Genomic DNA, 19,573 nt, shown 5'->3' on the forward strand with positions numbered 1-19,573 from the left:
TATGACAAAAAATAATACTGCAGCCAGATTTTTTTGTGTGGACTGAATCAGCTCATTCTAATGTAAATTCTTGTTATGACAATCCATTTATTAACAGACTGATAGGGCTACACTCCATGTTTCACAGAATGCTTAAGACGTTCCTTCCAATTTCCTTTCCTTTGACATGTGGTGGTCAGATGCATCTGTGTAGTCAGTTTGGCAGTCAGGGAAAATGCCGAGTTTGCAGATACAGTGTTATTGTTCATGTAGCTTTATGGTTTATTTGGGCCCTCTGCCCATGAGTGGGAGAGTAGCAGTGCTTCCTTTGTCAACCACTGTGTTGTTAATCTCTCTGTCTCAGCTACTGGTAGCAGTTTAAGGCTTTAAGCCTTATCTGAGAAAAAAGGAGGAAAAAAAAACGTGACTGATTTGTTTCAGCTTTCTTTCTCCTTTGCAAACAGTGAGGAAGGAAATATTGATTCTGATTAACCCTGCTGGATGGAATTTGTTGATGTGAATTTTAACCCATGCAGTATATTACAAGGCTCTTTTCTGAAAAATTACTAAACTGCAATTTATATTGTACAAATAATTTCATCTTGAAATGCATTTCATGTTTTTTTTGGAAAAAAGGCAAGACGTTTTTTAAAAAAATAAAATCCAGGAAAAATGTCCAGAGGCAACCATACAAAACACAGTAAGTCAGTGTCTTACTGGTGATTTATAAACACTTGCCATGTCCAACAAAACACTTTCCTTGTGCTTTTCTCAGAGAACATTTTCAGGAATGGTGTACATAAATGGTTAAATCTGGCACCCGAAGGAGGAAATCTGCCCACCGCTTGTACAGTAAATGAAGTGAAGACTGTCAAGGTGTTAATCTTTACATGCTTGAAATTGTGTAAATATTGTTTTATATGCAAAATTGATGTACATAATTGTATAAGCTGTGAATATTCTTTGAAACTTCGTATTAAAATTGAAGAAATGACCATTCAACTAATAATATGGGAAATGTCCTTTTTAAAAGTGCTATGACAATAAATCATATTTTGATACTGTCATCTTGGCCCTCACCCAAACACAACAAATGATGTAAAGAGGATTTTTAATGACATACATTATGAGTTATATGTTATGTGGATTTTTCTCTGATGTGAATTCTTTCTGTCCAAAACTGTCAGAGGATGTACCTGCTGTTTCTGCCAGCAGATACATCCTCTTAGACCGAAATTGTAGAGACGTTTCACGGTTTCCACACTATGAGGGGTGGAAACACAAACAAACAAAGCTTCCATCCAGACAGCAGATATCACTCTTTAAAAGGCATCAGTCATCAGCACATGGCGCTCGCTGCAGACCTGGCCCTGGGTTGGCTACCAGCATTTGGAAACCCGAAAACATATCACTGAGGAAGGTATGAGAAAAGGGCACCCTGTCACAACCCTATGGCCTCTGACTGTGTATCCGCCTGGGGCCGGGAACTTGTCTACGTGCAGAGAGACCCATTTTCTATATGATATGGATCAGCTTAGACTGACAAGGGCCTTTAGGTCCTGTGCAAAGGTCTTTAGTGGGTCATCTGTTTTATTGGTATTATTTGCTTTTACTGTTTTTATTCATAATCATCTTTTGTAATAGAGATGCACATCCCAAACATGTCATGTCATGGACTTCACTTGAGATATACCACTGTAACCTGCTAACATATACTTTCCTATTGATACACCGTAGGGAAAAAATTGTCTTTTAAAATATTGTGCCCATTAGTATATGTTTCTATGAATATGTGTACCATAAACTGTTTGTCTGGTACATATTTTTATTGTGTTGCCAATTTCATTTGTCCCTGTACATCTGTTTGAATATGCCAGAATATAGCTAACAATAGTGCAAAAAAGGAATATATCAGCAAAGTACAAGTGGAGCTTGAGCTTGGTTCAGTTTCTATTCATTGCTCCATGGGCCATTCACCATCGAATAGGTTTGCACTGTTAAATTCAGACACTAATGCCAGAGTGCTCAGTGGATCTCAGACGACCAGCTCTGGATCACTGGTCTTGAAGGTGCGGCCAAGAGGGAGTGGTCACATCCCAAGAAAGTTTCCCTGTCTCCCAGAAATAATCACACATGGAGAAGTGAAATATGGAGGAAGCAGGGTAAGCTTCACCAGGCAGCACATGGACAAAAATCAACCCCGAGCAACAGAGCAGGGATCGTGCAACATGTGCACACGGCTGATAGTCACAGGGTACATGCCAAAAATCCATGCAATAATAAAGAGATCTAGCACTTGCATTTTTGTGGTACTTTCTAATGCCAACGGACAACATCAGGTGATGAAGATCTGCATGGGTAACAGGCCTGTCTACTTGAACAATAAACTGTCACACCTCCAGTGTACAGGAACCTGTGGCAAAACTTAAATTGACTTTGTTGTGATCTCAAAGGCATTTGGTTTTACAGTCTATGTAAAACACTGTGGCTTGGGGACTTGGATGAAATTACACAGCCCCTAAGCCAAAAACAGACTAATCTAGGGCAGGGGGCGCATCTAGTCTCATCTCCCCTCTCTCCTTTCAGGGCATTAAATAAAGCAATGTCTTTCTCAGGCTTAAATCCTAGAAGTGTAATTTAGAATCCATTCTGAAGGGGATTAGCTTTTCTCAGCTGCTGGGTGTTAATTTTAAAGGTGACCTACTCACTCACTAACCACAGTCTCCATGAAAGACAAAAACTCTCAGTCTGTGGGTCAGTTACAACCTTTAAAAGAAACATTTTGTTATATCGTTTGACATAAAAAAAAAAAAAAAAAAAACAACTGAGAGATTGTTTGGAAAGAAAGCATTTCCGTGGCATGTTTCCACTGTATATGTCACACAGAAGTTGTCAGCTGCAGTCAAAAGGTAAGTTTGATGCCGGCCCTCAGTTTTACCTAAGCTCCTTAGCCATTTCTCAGCCTTCAGTTCCCAAACCCCACATGTCACCTAAAGCCCCCTAAAGCCTGATTTCCAGATGAATGATAACATGTTTTTAATGATTATGGGCAGTTCTGAGCACTGTTACAAATGCCTAGCTCAGAGCCTGAAGAATAACCCCTATTGTTGCAGTGCATTGCCGCACGTACAGCTCGACGCAGACGTGCTGAGTTTTTAATTACCCTGTCAGAACACCCACAGGACAGAGAGAGCTGCAGTGGAAACTAGTGGAATCCTTTTTCACAGAGGCGGAAACGCTGGGATCCGCTCCCTGCGCTTTCAGACACTACGCAAACGCATTTACTGTTATTAACGCCACAAGACATTACATAGGACATTAATTAATACAATATCAAGCAAAATATAGAATTAACCTGTCAAAATTGTAAAAAATTAACAGTAAAAATTAGTCAAAATGAATAAGACAGCAATTTCAAACAGTTAAAACACATTAAGGAACGATAACTGGGGAAATCACGTTATTAGAGATCAGTTCATGTAGAAATAACTGTTCCTCTGTCTTTTTGCCCAAGATGAATTATGAAACCTGGATCTATATGAGTATATGTGATGTCAAAAATACAAATAAAAATAATGTTTACCACAACAGGTTATACACTGGTCTCAGATAAGATTACTTGACTTGAAATTACTCAAATTCTTGTAGAGAGAGGTGGAAGCAAAAGTCTGGGAGAAGATTATTAACCTCCTGCAGATCCAGTTCTCCATGCACTGTCCACAGAAATACCAGTTAGGGCCTAGTTTTGATTGTTAAAATTAAGGAGATTCTCTGGGTCACCATTGAGTCTGAATGTTGGGTCAGGAAAACCCGGAACTGAATACAGAAGAGGAGGTTAGTCAGCTGTGACTCATGATTCCCAGGAATGTATTTGTGTGTGTGTGTGTGTGTGTGTGTGCTGGGAAGGGCAGGGATTTGGAGATGACTGGGAACAGGAGCCAGGTGAGATTACAGGATTACAGGACCCATATGGAGAGAGGGGCAGAACTGCAAGGCTGCTTGGGGCCTGAGGGAACTGAGACCACACTGGGAGGTGGGGACTGGCAGAGTGGAGAGAGAGTTCTCTATGGATCTGAGCAGTGTAAAATACCACTCTGCCTGCTGCCACACTTTCATACAAGCAGACACGTAGGGTCTCTTTCTTATTAATATGGTTGTGATGGTCCACGAGGAATGCATGATTTACCCTGACTGTCACACTCCTCTCCTGGAGAACTACCTGTCTCTGCTCATTTCCTTCCGCTTCCCACTATGAACTAATTGATAAAATTACACACTCAATTTGACATCTTAATAATGTCTTGCAGAAAATAACATGTCTTTTAATTAAGAATGGGGACCCTAAGTCACGGAATGAGCCACTTTTAAAATATTTTGGTCTGCATACACATCAGATGTAATCCAGTTAATGGAGTAATTAGGCCAATTAAGCTGGTGAGGAATTGGCTGGAAGGAAGAGCAGTGTTTACCACCATCATTGAGGAGTGGAGTTTCACACGCTGTGTGCAGAATAAATGGGGGGGACCACTACCTCTAGCGCAGGAGCAGTGCGTTGTGGGAACAAACTGAAAGAAACAGCAACAACAGTGCTGTTGGATGGCAGCAACAAAAGAGCAACATTTACTGACGTAAGTGTGGTACCTCTACTCCGTGGAAAAAAGCCATGGATTGGAGGAATGCTTGGAAAATAAGATGGGTGTGGGTGTTTTTTCTTTGAATGATAAGGCAGTTCAGAGTTCTAAGTGAAGAAGAGAGACAGAAGAAGGGTAAAGCTAAACTCACAAGATAGCATGCAACGTTCTGCATTGCCATAAATCCATAAAAAAGGCTTTGCTTACAACTAGAGAAATGTGTCAAAGTTATGTAACAGCAGGCAGTTCTGTGGGCACCTACTAAGGTCCTAGCAGGCAAGCGCAATGATTCATTACAAGTGATGAAGACTATAGGAGTTTTAGTGGGAAGAACACGATAACAGTACAGACTAAGTAAGGCCTCAGATTTGGGTGTAGTCTACGGTGAATCTGAAACACTGTATGGGTGGATGGGTGGACAGCAAAACGTGTATTCAAGAGCATGTTACAAGCTCCAGAGCAAGACTGAAACGGCAAGAGTCACAACTGCGTGCTTTTCAACAGGTCCCTCAAAGTACATGAGAACCATGATACTGCAAAAAAAAAAATCCACTTTAAAAAATAAGACAAAAATTATATGAATGAAAGTAAAAATGCCTCACAATAAACACCTCTCAGTTCAGTAAGAAAACAGTACTTCAGTAACATGACACAGAACCTGATAGTAAATTTATCTTATATAAATAATTATCACATTTTAAAACAGTAAATAAGATTAGAATACTTAAGACTTAATTATTTTGGCTAATTGCATTTTTCCAATGGCTTTTCTAATGCCTGTCATCAGGACACTGATACTAATTGTTATTTATATAAATGACAAGTGTTCTATTCTTCATTTTCTTTTAAAATGCTTACAGTATGACTATGTAAAGATGATGTTATGTGATAGAGACCCTGACTATGAACTCAACTGTGTGGCACTTCATTCAGGAAACTCATAAAAATCGAATTTTAGTAGTCACGAATGTGGTGTCGCACCACTGAAGTCCTACTACATTGAACTAGTTCAGGACATCTAAAACCCATACGCATGATTTTTTTTCTCAACAAAGACCCTGGCCTAGATGCACTAATGTTAACAAGCAATTTCTTTGTCTTGTCTTTGTCATCTTCACCTCATTCATCTAAATATAATAGGCAAACAAGTTCCAGTTTGATGGTCCCCTTACATGTGCACAGCTGTTGGCCAATCAAAAACGTGGACTGGCACCACCCGTGAAAACACCTTCCAAACATAACACATAAAATCATAATGCTTCACTTAGAAAATGTTGATCTAAGCCCTACTTACACAAACAACAGGAAAGAGAATGAGGCTGACTGATGGTAGAGCAGGACCGTCTATTGTTCAAAATCGTGCTGTGACACATATCTCCGTAGCTGTACGGGCAGAGTGCGTGCCCTGACCCTAGAAGGTTGGGGGTTCAATCCCCAGTTTTGAAATATGGTAGATGCTGGCAGTTAATGAGACAGACAGGAAACAATGATCCTGTGACAGGCCAGCGTTCTGCCCGGACCGAGAATATGCACATCACTGTGCCACGGAAGTTAGGATAAGCTCTGCCCCTATGAGTCCTAACACCTACAACTGTTTATTTTTATTTTGAAACAATTAATCATACAAGCTGGCGCCAGCGATGAAATTCTGGAACTCAGCCGTATTTTGGGGTGTGATCTTATCACCCGCTACCAAACTGTTGCCGAGAATGTCATAGTGTCCCAAAATTTAACACACCAAAATATTTTTGCATGGATGGGACTGAATTTCCTTTAAATACTGCCATCTGTGTTTATGGTTAGCGTAATGATACTAAATCACACAAATCAATCTTCTAAATATATCAGTGGGTGACCAGACCTCTTTTTTATACCGAATTATGCCAAATTACTTGCTCTGTCTGGCCACAGGCAGTATGCTTCCACAGAGGTAAATTGAGAGAAAAACTCTTGCTAGAGACAAGTGACCTGTGCAGTAAATATGACTGGTTATAGGATGGCTGTTTTAATCACAAAACACAAAGTTTGCTGCTCACAACCTGCTCTGAGCCTACAGTAGACCACTGTTGGTAACAACTCTGTGCCCACAGTACTGAACAGTAACAGCTCTGAGTCCGCAGGACATGACTATTCTTAATGGCTCTGAGCCCACAGGACCGTGTTTGTAAGAGCTCTGATCCCACAGCACACGTCTCATTGTAACAGCTCTGAGTCAACAGTAAATGGATGATAACAGTCTTATCTTAAACCACAGAGCACCCTTACACCATGTCAGAGCTGCGAAGTCATCTCAATGTGTTTTGGTTAGGAAGATTCTTTACGAGCTGGTCAGACAAATATATTAAGTTTGCATAGAAAAACATGTTCAAAAGTGCTATGAAATGTGCATCTCATAAAAGAGAACATTCACAGATTAATTTCAGTTTCATTTTAATGAAATGCTATGATTTATCTTAGTATCTGAGTTTAGGATGGTAAAACAATAACTTCAATGGCACCATCTACTGGAAAAGTTTGTGCCCTTCAGTAACTATCAAAACAACATGATTAAAGGCCTAACAACTCAATATAACTTCAAAATGCATTAAACACCCCTGACAAGCATGCATAAGATGAAATTTTGAATGCAGTAACTACAAGGAACTAAGCTGTTTCTTTTAAATGGGCTTGGCAAATCTCAACACAAATAAAACAATTTTTTGGTCCAAGGCATCTTAGCAATTGATCAAATACTCGATCTATCTCAAACCAGCGAGCTGTTGACTAACTGACCATCAAATATGTAGTGTCAGAATCACAGAGTACAAATAATAACCTGTAGGATGCAGTAACAGAGTATGCAGAACAACACTGGTAGCTCCTTGATTTGACCTAAATGATAAGCTTGGTCAGGTTTAAGAGCCGCAGTGTTACACATTGCTGTAATTCTGGAATATGTGTATAAAGTTATTCTAGGACAAGACTCTTGAGTTCTACATATCCTAAAGGATATATTTCATCAGATTGTGTAAGAATAATGTAACTTTTTGAAGAAATGAGTCATAAATAGCAATGCGAAAACTATAACATCCAATTAATCTGCTGATTTATATTTGTTCCATCATTTCTTTTATGAATTATGTTTTCATAGGATGCTTGGTGCTCTTAGTATTTAAATATTAAATTGCATTAAAGTATCATGTCCAGGAAAAAGCGTGTTAAATGAATATTTCATGAAAACAAATGTGCTGCATAGTCTGACCCAGATATGAGCTCATTACAAATGCGATACAAGATACTTAATTTATGTTACCTTTTGGTTACTACACTCAGTAAGAGACTAACGTACATGTGTTATCAACATCATGAGTCTGGTATCTGTCCCACAGTACATTCTCCAGACATGTTTATGGCAATTATGGCGTCAGAGGAGAGCCAATGTGCTGACTTACACAAAAGTGATGAGCACTGTTTCTCTTGGCTCCCATTCCCATTTCCTGAAGAAAGAAAACTCAAAAAGGAGTCAGACTTGAGGAAAACTTAACAATCCTCTCACTCCACCCAAATCATAGCCTTTAACCTCTATTCTTCAGACGGGAACCAGGGCTGGACTAAAATACCTCACCCTGTCTAAGCTCTTGGATGGTTCCCATTTACCTCCTTATGTGGTTATACATTCACTCACATTTTTGAGGGATAGAAGCTATTATGCCGTGAATCACAGTAATGAACAACATGCTGTTTTGTTCGAGGGCCCATTCAGTGCACAGAATGTCACTTGTGTAACCCACAAACTCCAAAGAGGCTAAGAAGCTTCAGCCACCTCTGGTACCTCAGACTTTTGACATTATGCAGTTCACTTTCAGGTGACACCTCAGATGGCTGACTGTCACACTAGCGGATGTGGCAGACGAGCAAAAAGCCCCAGCTGACTTTTCATCCTTCCACGTTTTCACGCCCAGACCGCTCCTGACTCTGACAGGCCACTTAAACACAGATTTGAGGAAACCTTCCAGGCGACGATTGGAGATGTCCGACTCTGACAAAACAGCTCAAGTTGAGCGACTAGAAGTCTGACACCCACATCTACTTGAGACCTGTTACACATCTTTATTACCTCACAAAGTTAAAAATCTTCTTTCTATGTATTTCTGTCTAAATCTACTGACACAACAGAGCCCCTCTGCCTACCACAAAAATTTGCTTACTGGATATAAAATGGTATAGTGGCTTGATGAGTGGTTTACCATTAAATTCTAAGCAGTGTCAGGGCTCAGTGCAGTACTGTGCATTTTCATAACAGCAAAATAAGCACACTCTGCACTGGCGTATACTGTACAGAAACCATTTGAAATTACTTGAATGGATTCTACTTGGATTTGGTCTTAGGAGCTAGGAAATATTTCATCAACATTTCATATTTCCTATAAAACAAAAGCAATCTGTACTTCAAGGGTATGTGTCCATTCGTTTACACCAGTCTGTTTAATTACAATGATCCTTGATGACTGCAATAATTATAATTAATCTTAAACCTGGAATTGCTGTTAACAGGGTAGGAATAGCCTTGCTGGTATAAAAGTTCAATAACAAAGTTGTCTGAACTCAAGGTTTAAAGCTATATATTGGGTGCAATCATTAGTCTTTACAAAATTAAAGGTTTATACTTGGTCTATACAAAACCTTTTTATGGAAAAAAGATACTTGGGCATACTGTGTTGTTTGATTATGTTTTCAATGCTTTTAATGAATGTTGAATAATTATTGTGACTTAACGTGCAACTGAAAAATCAAATGCATCCTGAAGCAATTACAACCAATCAAAACCCCCGTCAGTCACCCGCCACTTCAGTCCGACCTACGCTGAAACGTGTCAGGGTTGGCGCGACCCTGCACACGCAAACAGAATGCAGGCCAGACAACCTTTCCAATTACACGGCGTGGTTTGCTAGCGTGGCACATTACGACTTCTCCTGTCTCTAACATGAAAGGCATACAAACTGTGCGATCAATTGTTCTCCTGCCTGATAGGGCCCAGAGTTGAAGGCCTAATCTGCAGGGTAATGAAGATACAGTCCTCAGCCCGGACTCTGCCATGTGGACATATGGGGTTATTTAGTACCATGCTGAACAGGAAATTCTCCACTCCTTAAAGTTAATAAGTAAAACCAAATCCACTGTCAAATATTTATCAGTTACCCAAAAGGCTTTGCATCTAGGGGGAAACTTTAAGGGTAATCTATATGATGTAATTTAAAAATGAATGGGACTTAATTCTTTTTAATTTCATGTCTTATCATATTACCCAGAAAAAAAACTATACTATGATTAATGGAACAAAACTGCTCACTCAAACTGCGGTATTCCATCCGGCCCTGGCTGATTTGGGTCAGAGCTGGGTGGGGCGGGGGTGTAGGTTAAGGCAGGACAGGTTCCGTGCTGACCAACAGAGCATGCTCTCCATCTGGGCTGTCCTGCCCCAGGCAAACACACAGTAAGGGATACTCACGATCTGACAAGCGGCCAATTGTTAAGAGCCGTGAGCCTGCCTTATAACAATAGCTTTCGCCTCTTTAGTCAGGCATCGCATGTACGGGTATTAGTGGGGTCAAGTCCCATTAGCCTCAAGTGATGAGCTTGCTGGAGTTCTCACAGAGGCGGCGGAGTGGATGGGTGGACTCGCTAGAGAGCGACAGGAAGAATGAGGCAGATTAACCCCTCAGCTCACTTCAGTACAACCTGTGAGCTGACATAGTGGCACCATGTTCAGCTGGTTGATCTTAGTGGCACTGAAGTCTTGTGTAGGTTACAAAAGCATGCATGACCTTAATACAATGTAGCCCATGCCTCTGCAAGTTATTTTAATGCAACAAAAATATGGCCTTTTGGTCTTAGTCCTGCACCACATTTTAAACAATATTAACCCATTTACCACACATTTTTACAAAAAAAAGGAGAAAGCTGAGTTATGCCATTTAACAGTTAAAGACAGTTGATGGCAGGGAAGAGCTTCCAGGCTTTTCTGCTGCAATAAGGAGAAGCCGTTCAATAATGAGAACTGTTCATTCATAAAGTGTGACAGGACACTTGTCTAAATTACCAGCATTATAATCACGCTGTCAGTCTGGAGTGATTGATTGGGGCCCATCTGGTCTGGGTGTTAGAACAGGGAGAGCATTAATGATGCCCCAGGGACAACCACTGATACAGCTGGGACCTTCTGACAAAACCCAAACGCACCAGATCTCCATTACAGAGGACAAGGCTCAAAACTGTGGTTCACACTCAGCCGATAGCTGTACTCAAGAGTCTGCTTCAAATGAATACAAGCTGTGTGCAGAATTGTAAAGTGCACAATACAGTTATGTCCCAGCTGATTTACACACTGGAAACACACTTCCTTGTAAACCTGTCCTGGACCTTTCAAATCCACTCCCCATAGAGGTAACCCTTATAATGAAGGCTTCACCGTCTTTACGGATCAAACCTGCAACGTACAGGTCCTTGCACTGATCTTTTCTTTCCCTCTTGCAGAACCTGGAGCTCTCGGGCTCTCTTTGTCCTCCGATGCGTGATTTTGCCATCTGCGGACTCGGCAGTGCCTCTGTGGTCAGTTTGCTGTGACCCCTACCCCCCCGCCCTTTGCCACAAGCTCCCCAAAATACTGCAACAAAGACATCTGATCAAGTTGGTTTGGTTTATTGTGTTTCAAGGCGAGCTGCCACAGAATCAACTCGAAACATCTCTTCAGAAATCACTCGACCTCACGGAATAAGAGTAACATTCTATTTCTCTGGCTACTTCAAGCATTGCTAAGCGTCACACATATCCTAGATTCAACCTCCGATATCTGGATTGCAATCTGTCCACCTGGAACACGATATGGTCTACAAGGTCACGGGTAGATTAGGGGTAAGGCAACGTTTCTCACTGGTAGTTTTTAAATCCTCACTTTCAGAAGACTCCATTTCTACCACTGCATTAAAAAGGGCAAAATGTAAGTGTGAACATAAAGACAGTTTATAATAAATACGTGAATAGTAGGTGAAATTAAATAACCTTAAAGAAACAGACAGACATGTGGACATTTCATAGAAAGGGCCCATATACAGATATAATAATGAACGTGATATTTTTTTTTTCTACTCAAGTCCTACCAAAGTCGAGTGAGGAGGTTACAAAAACAACACGTTGCCTGTGTGTTTGGATACTGTGACGCTTTTTAAAAGGTTAGTCCCCCCCCCATCCCTGCCCCACCCTCAATTTCCTTGTAGCTTTTTCATAATAAGGCTACTGGGAGGTGCGTTGGTGAAAAGTGTCCCCACAAACACATGTGTCCCCCATAGTGCGTGACGGATCACTTTACAGCAGCCGAGGTCCTCTATGTAGAAGCCAAGGTGGCGATACCGCTCGTCTGTTTCAAAGAGTGTGTTGTTTGTGTAGGACCCAAAGAACTGGGGAAACAAACAGAAATAAATATCATATATATATATATATATATAAATAAACTGGGGTGATCACTCTTTTGATGCTATCACATAATCATATTCGACTCATCTGCAACAACACGTTACACCTGAATCCCCACAACAAACAGACGTATTCCAAATGCCTGTCTAAAACTAATACAGGGAATGTTCTAGACTTCCCACATGTGTAAAATTTCATGTTGTTTGTATTATATATTTATTACTGTGTATACAGAGAGAGGTGCCTACCGCCAGTCCGGAGCAGGGGTCTATGAAATCGGCCCAGAATCCTGCCGATCGGAGCGCGAAGCAGATCTCTTTGGCACCACTGACAAACTAGACAGAGATGGAAATGCACTATTAACAACTTTAATCAACACCTACTGAATATTCACAATATATAATAATAATTCAAGTCTCCGACAGAGGCTATGTTAAACCCAAAGAGGCATTCTTCAGTGTGGCCTAACTTACCTGCCACTGAACTATCACTGGCCTCTTTCTCGAGTGCCATTGACTAATTTTGTTTAAAATGGGAAACAAACCCCTGAGCTGTGAAAAAGGTAACAGATGCTGAAGGCCGAGGTGCAAAGGAGGTGTTTCTCTGTTTACCTTCACCTCACCCTCACCCATTTATGGGGACATTGAGATATTTTAAACTAGGATACTGACTATTCTTCAGAAGTAACATTTCTACATTTCATAACATTTCCTAAGGATAGTAAAAAAAACTTTTCTCTTTGACATTCTTTGAGTTGTCACCATCAAACCAAGTATCACAGTTTAAAACATTCTGCCAATCACAATGTTGTGGAATCAACTACGCACCGTTTAATTTTATTATTACCATGCAGCATGTAAATGTTCCTGAAACAGTGCCAACTCCTTACTATAATGGAGTATAATGGAGTGTAGTAATTTTCCCATCTTTCCAATGGAGCATCTACATCAGCCATAGTCTCACAAAGAGAGACCCCCCCCCCCCCCCCCCCCCAACAACATTTAAAATTACAGACAGGATTGCTGGTGGCAGGGTTGTGTGCGTCCTGTGATGAAGCACGTTAACAAGCTTAACGTGCAACCATCCCACATTACAGCCGCGGTGTTAACCAGACAGTGAATAATCCAGGCGGCCAGTGGCACGCCATTCACTTTCAGGGCTGTTCCACCCCACGGTCTCAGACTGTTAGCAAGGCCAGGCCCTTTGAGTGGTGCTCCTCCATTGTCTTGGTGGGAAATTAACTTATGCTGCTTTTAAAACAAAATGCTAAGACTCTAGAGGCCACCCAAATAAAACCTGCTTGGCACGAATCGTGCAGCTATTAGAACAAAGGCGTACTGATTCTAACATTTTCACTGAATAAAAAGCTGCAGAGACTTCGCTGGCCTGTTCCTCTACAGAATTCTATATAAGATAGATGTAAGTTATATCTGGTTTCCTACCCTGCAGCTACAAAACAATTCTTTAACCTCCCCCCTGTCATTCAATGAGTTGAAACCAGGGCTTTGCTCTGACTGTGCAGGTGTGTGCTTTTTTTAAAATGCCACATCTTTCTATGCATAAGGAATCAGCATGTAAAAACATGTAAACACACACACATTTCTTCTTCAATTACATTACATTATAGTAATTTGGCAGATGCTCTTATACAGGGAAGCTTACACAGATTACAATTTTTACATTATCCACTTATATAGCTGGATGTTTTTTTTTTTTTTAACTGAGGCAATTCTGGGTTAAGTACCTTGTCCAAGGGTACAGCAGAAGTGCCCCTGCTGGAAATTGAACCAGCAACCTTTTGGTTACAAGCCCTGCTTCTTAACACTATACTATATAACACTGCACCCCTCTTCCACAAATTACATAAAATGGTAAAAGCATTTTAATGACTAACAGCATCATGAATAGCTCATATACATGTTTTCAGCTAATGTTCAGAACAGTATCTCTGCAGACTAATGTAACATTTTATACTGTTAAATTCTGCTCTCAAACATATATTTACGTTTTATGAACTTACAGCTTCATAGTATGCATAATTTAGAATGCCTCTCAGTTGGTATTTCTTTATATTCAGTGGACAAAAATCCTTTTGCCACGCAACCATTCTGTTCTATGACCTTCTGCTAGCTGAAAATCAGAAAATCTAAACTATTGCCATATTAATAACTTTCAGCATTACACTATAACATCCTTAGTATATACTGACATGTCATAGTTTTTGTGACAGCCCTAGGAAAATCATCCTCTTTGGGTCATTGAAATGTTCCCATTTATGGAGTTTGGCAGTTGCCAGTGGAGACCCTGCATACTGACACGACATGACCAGCACAGAAGACTGGCCTTTATACTCACTTTATCCAGCAGCTGCTCCCTCTCCTTCTCCACCTCTTCACACCACGCTGTCATGTCATTTTGAGTTTTCTGAGTAACTGTGACGACCGTCATCAAATTGGTTGGGGCCTCTGGAAACATTGACTCAAAATCTGATGAAACAGACAATGCTCGTGTCATGTAGGGGCAGACGTAACATAACAGAGCCTTGACTTCTGACACATACGATCCTCAAAAAAAAAACGTTTTTTTACCAGCACAATGGTGCCCTCTTGTGGCCATCTAAGACACTGCCAATATTGGCAATCTAACGAACTCATCAAAACTATTCTCCGCTGTGTAATAACTGAATAATACATTTTTTAAAAGTTTCAAATTATTTACTACCCCTTAATAGTATAATGTTTTTTCCCCAAAAAAACCTGCCTTTACTTGTCAACCACAACTAGAAAAAGAACAGTGCTTTGCTAAAACATGCCTCTACATTATGTTTACTCATTTAATTAAGACGATAAAAATGCTGATAGAAGATATATTCTTGATGTTTGCTCTCTTACAGAAATATCTGTAGAAAAATAAAAACAGCCCAAACACACTCCAAACCAAACCACCCTGTCACCTTCTGTTTTCCTGTTACACAACTTGGCAGGAAGCCAGTTTTAAATGACTGCAACAACAACATTTTGGAGAAACAACAAGGTGAGCACAGAATGTAAAGGACTGTCCAGCCAAAAAAAACTGTAAGGGCGTATGATTACAAGCCCATGCTAACAAAGCCATGGTGCGATGAGCTGGTGCCCCCACTGGTGCACTGGGGCAATGGGCTTGAAATGAGTGAAGAGGGAACGGCTCCTCACTTACTGACTCACCAACATCACCCTCAAAGGCAACCTGGTTTCCCCAGAAGTGAATGTGTACCTTTCTTTAGCAGCTCTGGACACGACTGTATGGCGCACTCTACATTTGAAGTATCAAAGTACTGCTCCGCCGTGCTGACTTTCTGAGATGTGGGAGGCGCCTCTTTTCCCTGGGAAAAAACGAAAGTAAAATATGATCAGCATTCACATTAGGCCTATCGGTGCAAAACACAAAAAGGGAATAATTCAAGCAATGATTCTCATGTCAAAAAAGGACAAAACATAACGTTTACGTTTTATTTTTAATCCACACTGACAGCTTAACTTTCATTAACTGGCATATGTGACACATTAACAAATTATCTTTGACCAACAAATTATGGAGTGCTGGCCTGAGGTGGTCTGTACTCTTGGCTGAGTTGGTTATAGAGCAATTTGAGTTATAATTGGGTGGGACGCATTGCCTCCTCATAATTGGACACATAAAGTTCTGTGGGCCTGTTGCTGTTAGCAACAAGCAATAGATTTGAGTGGGTACAGGAGAAAGAACTGTTGACTAGTAGAATATATTTGTAAAAAAATATTCCGCTACTAGTAAACAGGTATAACATACAGAGCTCACAGAGAAGTTATATACTCTGGAGGAGAGCTGTAGCATCATTTTGGGTGATGAAATGTGAAAGGGCAGTTAGTAGCTACGCACACAAATACTGAGATTCAGGACAGGATTAACTTCAGGTTAGTGATCTCAGAACAGGTTTCCCTGACATCAAAGGGACTTATGTCAGGTATCATGTAACGTATGCTGAAACCCTGGAGGTGTCCTGTCATTTCTGGAACAGGTGTTGTGTGCTCTACCAGAAATAAAACTGTCAAAGCACCTGAATAATAAATAACCGGGATTTAACACATATATAAAAATCTTACAGGAATAGTAATTTCTTTTAACAAAGGCCAGCTCTGTCACTCAAATCAAGAGACTTTGTTCAGACGATCTTTTCAGTAAATGGGAGACCAAGTGAATCAGCATAATCACTCTCTCCAGCTATCATATCAGAATTATAACATCAGAGGTTAAAACACAGTGAAAAGCCTGAGTAACTCAGGACCTAAAAACAAGGATTTGCTTCCCCTTTTCAAAAACAAAACATTTTCTGTCTGTTACTGTTCTGTTACCTGAAACTCATTGAGGAACTGTGCCATGACAAACTCGTGCCTCTCGCTGCTGGAGGGGGCCGAGAGCACGTCCGGAACCGTCCTGTGGACCGGGGCTTTCTTCTGTTCAGCGGTGCCTTGCAGGTGGCAGTCAAATCCCACGTTGCCTGGCAACTGGAAACGCTGGTCCTGAGGGCCGAAAGGACCCATGTTCTCGTCTGGCCACACGGTTCTGGGTCCTGAGAGTCAGAATAGGGTGTGTCACTGTCAGATTTACAGTCTGTTCACTACTGACCACAATTCCATCCCAATAAATGCATCCCTGATGCATTTAAAATCGTCCAATAAAAAATTTACACCTGTAATGTACCTTAACATTTTGAACACCAATTTAATGTGGACAGCAACAAAACAAGTCAGAAAGATAGGTAACTAGGTAGCTAACATGTGACTCAAAGCAAAACACTAAACAGAGTAAGTTTTAGTACCATGCCCACACCAGTAGGTCAAGAGCCTGCAGACAAGGGCCACTCAGGAGCAAGGAAACATGACCGAACCTGGAAATTGCACAGGTTTATGCAGCCCCTAACACATGACTTATTCCATAAATAAGGCCCTTACCAACGTCGAGGGGTGTGGCAGCCAGGTGCGGTTCATCAGAGCCTGAGGACCCCGCAGTGGAAAAGTCTCTGGTCCCCGCAATCCTCCGCACTAGAACGTGAAGCCCGGGCAGGTACGACACCAGCCTGGCTCTGCTACAGAGCACCTGCAGAAAAGAGCCATGTTAATGCAGGCAGGGAACAGCCGCACACTCTAATGGAAGATAGACAACCTCAAGCAAGGCATCTTCGTAGTACTTACACTGGCCATCCTGGTGGGCTTCTCCTTCTTTCCAGCTACATGAAAGAAATGAAACAAAACAGTTTTTAATTTGTTTTCGCCATGATAATGGTCATGCCATTGGCCAGGGCCTCTGGGAAGATTCAAATCAAAATGTGATGAAGAAGAAACCATTTTATTATACAGGGCTGGATACAACGCGACGATTCAACGATTCAGCTGTGGTTTCAATGATCACTGCCGAAACGACAATTACATAACTCTAAGACTGGGAGGAAGAGTAGTCTAAGGTTTCTTATCAGTAAACAAAGTCAAAGACAAATCAGACTACAGATCTGCATACCACTATGTCAACGTCGAACCAAGTCAACCCATGTTTGACTGGAGCTGCCATCTTACATGTACGATACTCAAATGTCTTTGACGGACATCCTAACCATTGTTCTTTAAATCATATTTAAATATCAAGTGAGTTTATGCTGATGTTATCTGATTAGTTACATGAAAACATCAATGGTAAATCTAAATAACATCACAACAGCTGGCAATAACAGCATCGAAACGAGTTAACTAATTTAACGAACTGACCGTAGACACTCAAACAGTTAGTTGACTGATACGTGAAAGTTTCGTCTGAAACACATTCTAGCTAGTTTAACTCCAAATCAAATATGTGCGAGGTAGCGTTAGCTATTCCAAACGACATAGCTAGTTAGCTAGACCACATCGTGAAATTTATTCTGACCAGCTAACTAATGTTAGCTAGTACAATTATAATTACCTGCTTGGCAGCTACCGTAAATATCGTTAGCTAGCTAATCAGCTAAACCACATACAACTGAACAAGTTTTGCCTGCTACCCGACGTCACCTAGCCATCTGATGCAAAATATTCTTGACACCTGACGTTAGCTTATCAGCTATCTGGAATTGACTATGTAACGTCAGCTACAAGCATGGGTAGCTAAAAGGATTTCACTAGAAAGTTATGTAATATAAGCTTAATTAGCCACTAACAACCGGATTGAGGTGGCAGTTTACTGACGATTTGTTATGAAAGACGAACGGTATGATAGCAAGCTAAAGTTGGCTAACGTTAGCTATCTGACTTATTTTAGTCTGGATCATTTCACATTCCTTTTGCTAGTAATTTGCAGTAAGCACACCCAGCTGATGTGTTGCTAAGCAAAAAGTTCTTTACATTTTCTTTGTACCCATTTCACGGTTTACTCTTACCTGTGTCCCTTATTTTGACCTAGCTAGCCGGCTAACTGTTATCAACACTTCACCTTCGGCACGTCCGCCATGAGAGCTAAACTGTTACGCAATAATGGCATGAGAGGAGGGACAAACCATGCGAGGCGTATTGCACAAGAAAACGTGGAATGAGATACAAAACGAAATAAACCGAGCTAAAAATATCCAATAGACAAAACAGAATATGGTCATTTCAATGACCTGAAAATAATAATAGAAAATGAATAAAAAAAACAATCAAGTTTAAGCATGGTTCGTTCACGTTTAGTTTGTATGTGCTGGCGTCTGTGTGTGTGTAAAGCAGTCACGTTGTCCTCACACTGCCATATATACACAAATATTATTTTGAAATGCATTCAACAATAGAGAACAACTTTACAAAATCATAACAACCTGCGTTCATCTGGTCTCCTGTGGTAAAAATCTTTGCTGCTAACGAAGTCATGACTCCTAACGAAGCAGACGACTGAAACTGTGCTCTTTAACCTTACAGTATGTATGCCACGCAGTGTGTGAACCCTATCGTCACAGTCCCACTGATTATCAATCACGACCTCACGTACTGTCCTGTTTCTTCACAAACATCGATACATCAGTGGCATAAACACCTAAACATTACAACCACCACAGAATGCCTAAAATAACACAAAGCCAACTTATTTATCCTATAAACAGCACGTAATCAATGACGTGATTTCTCTCTCATAGAAAAAGCACCAAGCTTATTTACATAGATGGTCAGGCACAACGTTAATTTAATCAGCAGACTAATGTTGAATAGGTCAAGGAGGAAAAGTGAACGAAATTCAGTGACAGGATAATCAGATCAAGCATTTTATATACATAGGATCAAACATTCAGAGATCCACCCAAATGGTCCTCCAAAAACATAACTATTCATGCGCTATTTTTTCAAAATAGTCTTCCCAGACTTCAATGCATGTTCCCAGCTGTGATCTGGCTTTGATACCCAATTCACCACAACACGTTTCATCTTTGTACCCTCAATAAGCCTCTGCTACACGACTGTTCTCAGTAGCCCAAGCAAAACTGTACCATGTAAGTGAGACTC

General features: G+C 40.7%; 1 protein-coding gene across 1 annotated transcript; it reads right to left on the minus strand.

Moving 5' to 3' along the window:
- Positions 1-11,275: 11,275 nt before the first annotated feature.
- mmadhcb (metabolism of cobalamin associated Db) lies at positions 11,276-18,556 on the minus strand. The gene is made up of 8 exons (XM_036545399.1): positions 18,481-18,556; positions 17,267-17,301; positions 17,027-17,171; positions 16,427-16,644; positions 15,312-15,420; positions 14,415-14,545; positions 12,308-12,394; positions 11,276-12,043 (listed from the first exon to the last, which is right to left on the minus strand). The coding sequence occupies exons 2-8, from the start codon at positions 17,273-17,275 to the stop codon at positions 11,849-11,851; spliced, it is 894 nt and encodes a 297-aa protein (XP_036401292.1). The 5' UTR covers positions 17,276-17,301; positions 18,481-18,556; the 3' UTR covers positions 11,276-11,848.
- Between the last annotated feature and the right edge of the window lie 1,017 nt (positions 18,557-19,573).

The sequence above is a fragment of the Megalops cyprinoides genome, chromosome 14 (genome assembly GCF_013368585.1).
Source record: "Megalops cyprinoides isolate fMegCyp1 chromosome 14, fMegCyp1.pri, whole genome shotgun sequence".
Lineage (NCBI taxonomy): Eukaryota > Metazoa > Chordata > Actinopteri > Elopiformes > Megalopidae > Megalops > Megalops cyprinoides.

Bases quoted from the DNA above. Each gene is read 5' to 3' on its own strand.
- mmadhcb (XM_036545399.1), bottom strand. The intron at 14,546-15,311 runs GTACACATTCAC...CTGTTTCATCAG, and splicing joins TCCAGAGCTGCTAAAGAAAG to ATTTTGAGTCAATGTTTCCA. The intron at 12,044-12,307 runs GTAGGCACCTCT...TTGTTTCCCCAG, and splicing joins ACCCCTGCTCCGGACTGGCG to TTCTTTGGGTCCTACACAAA.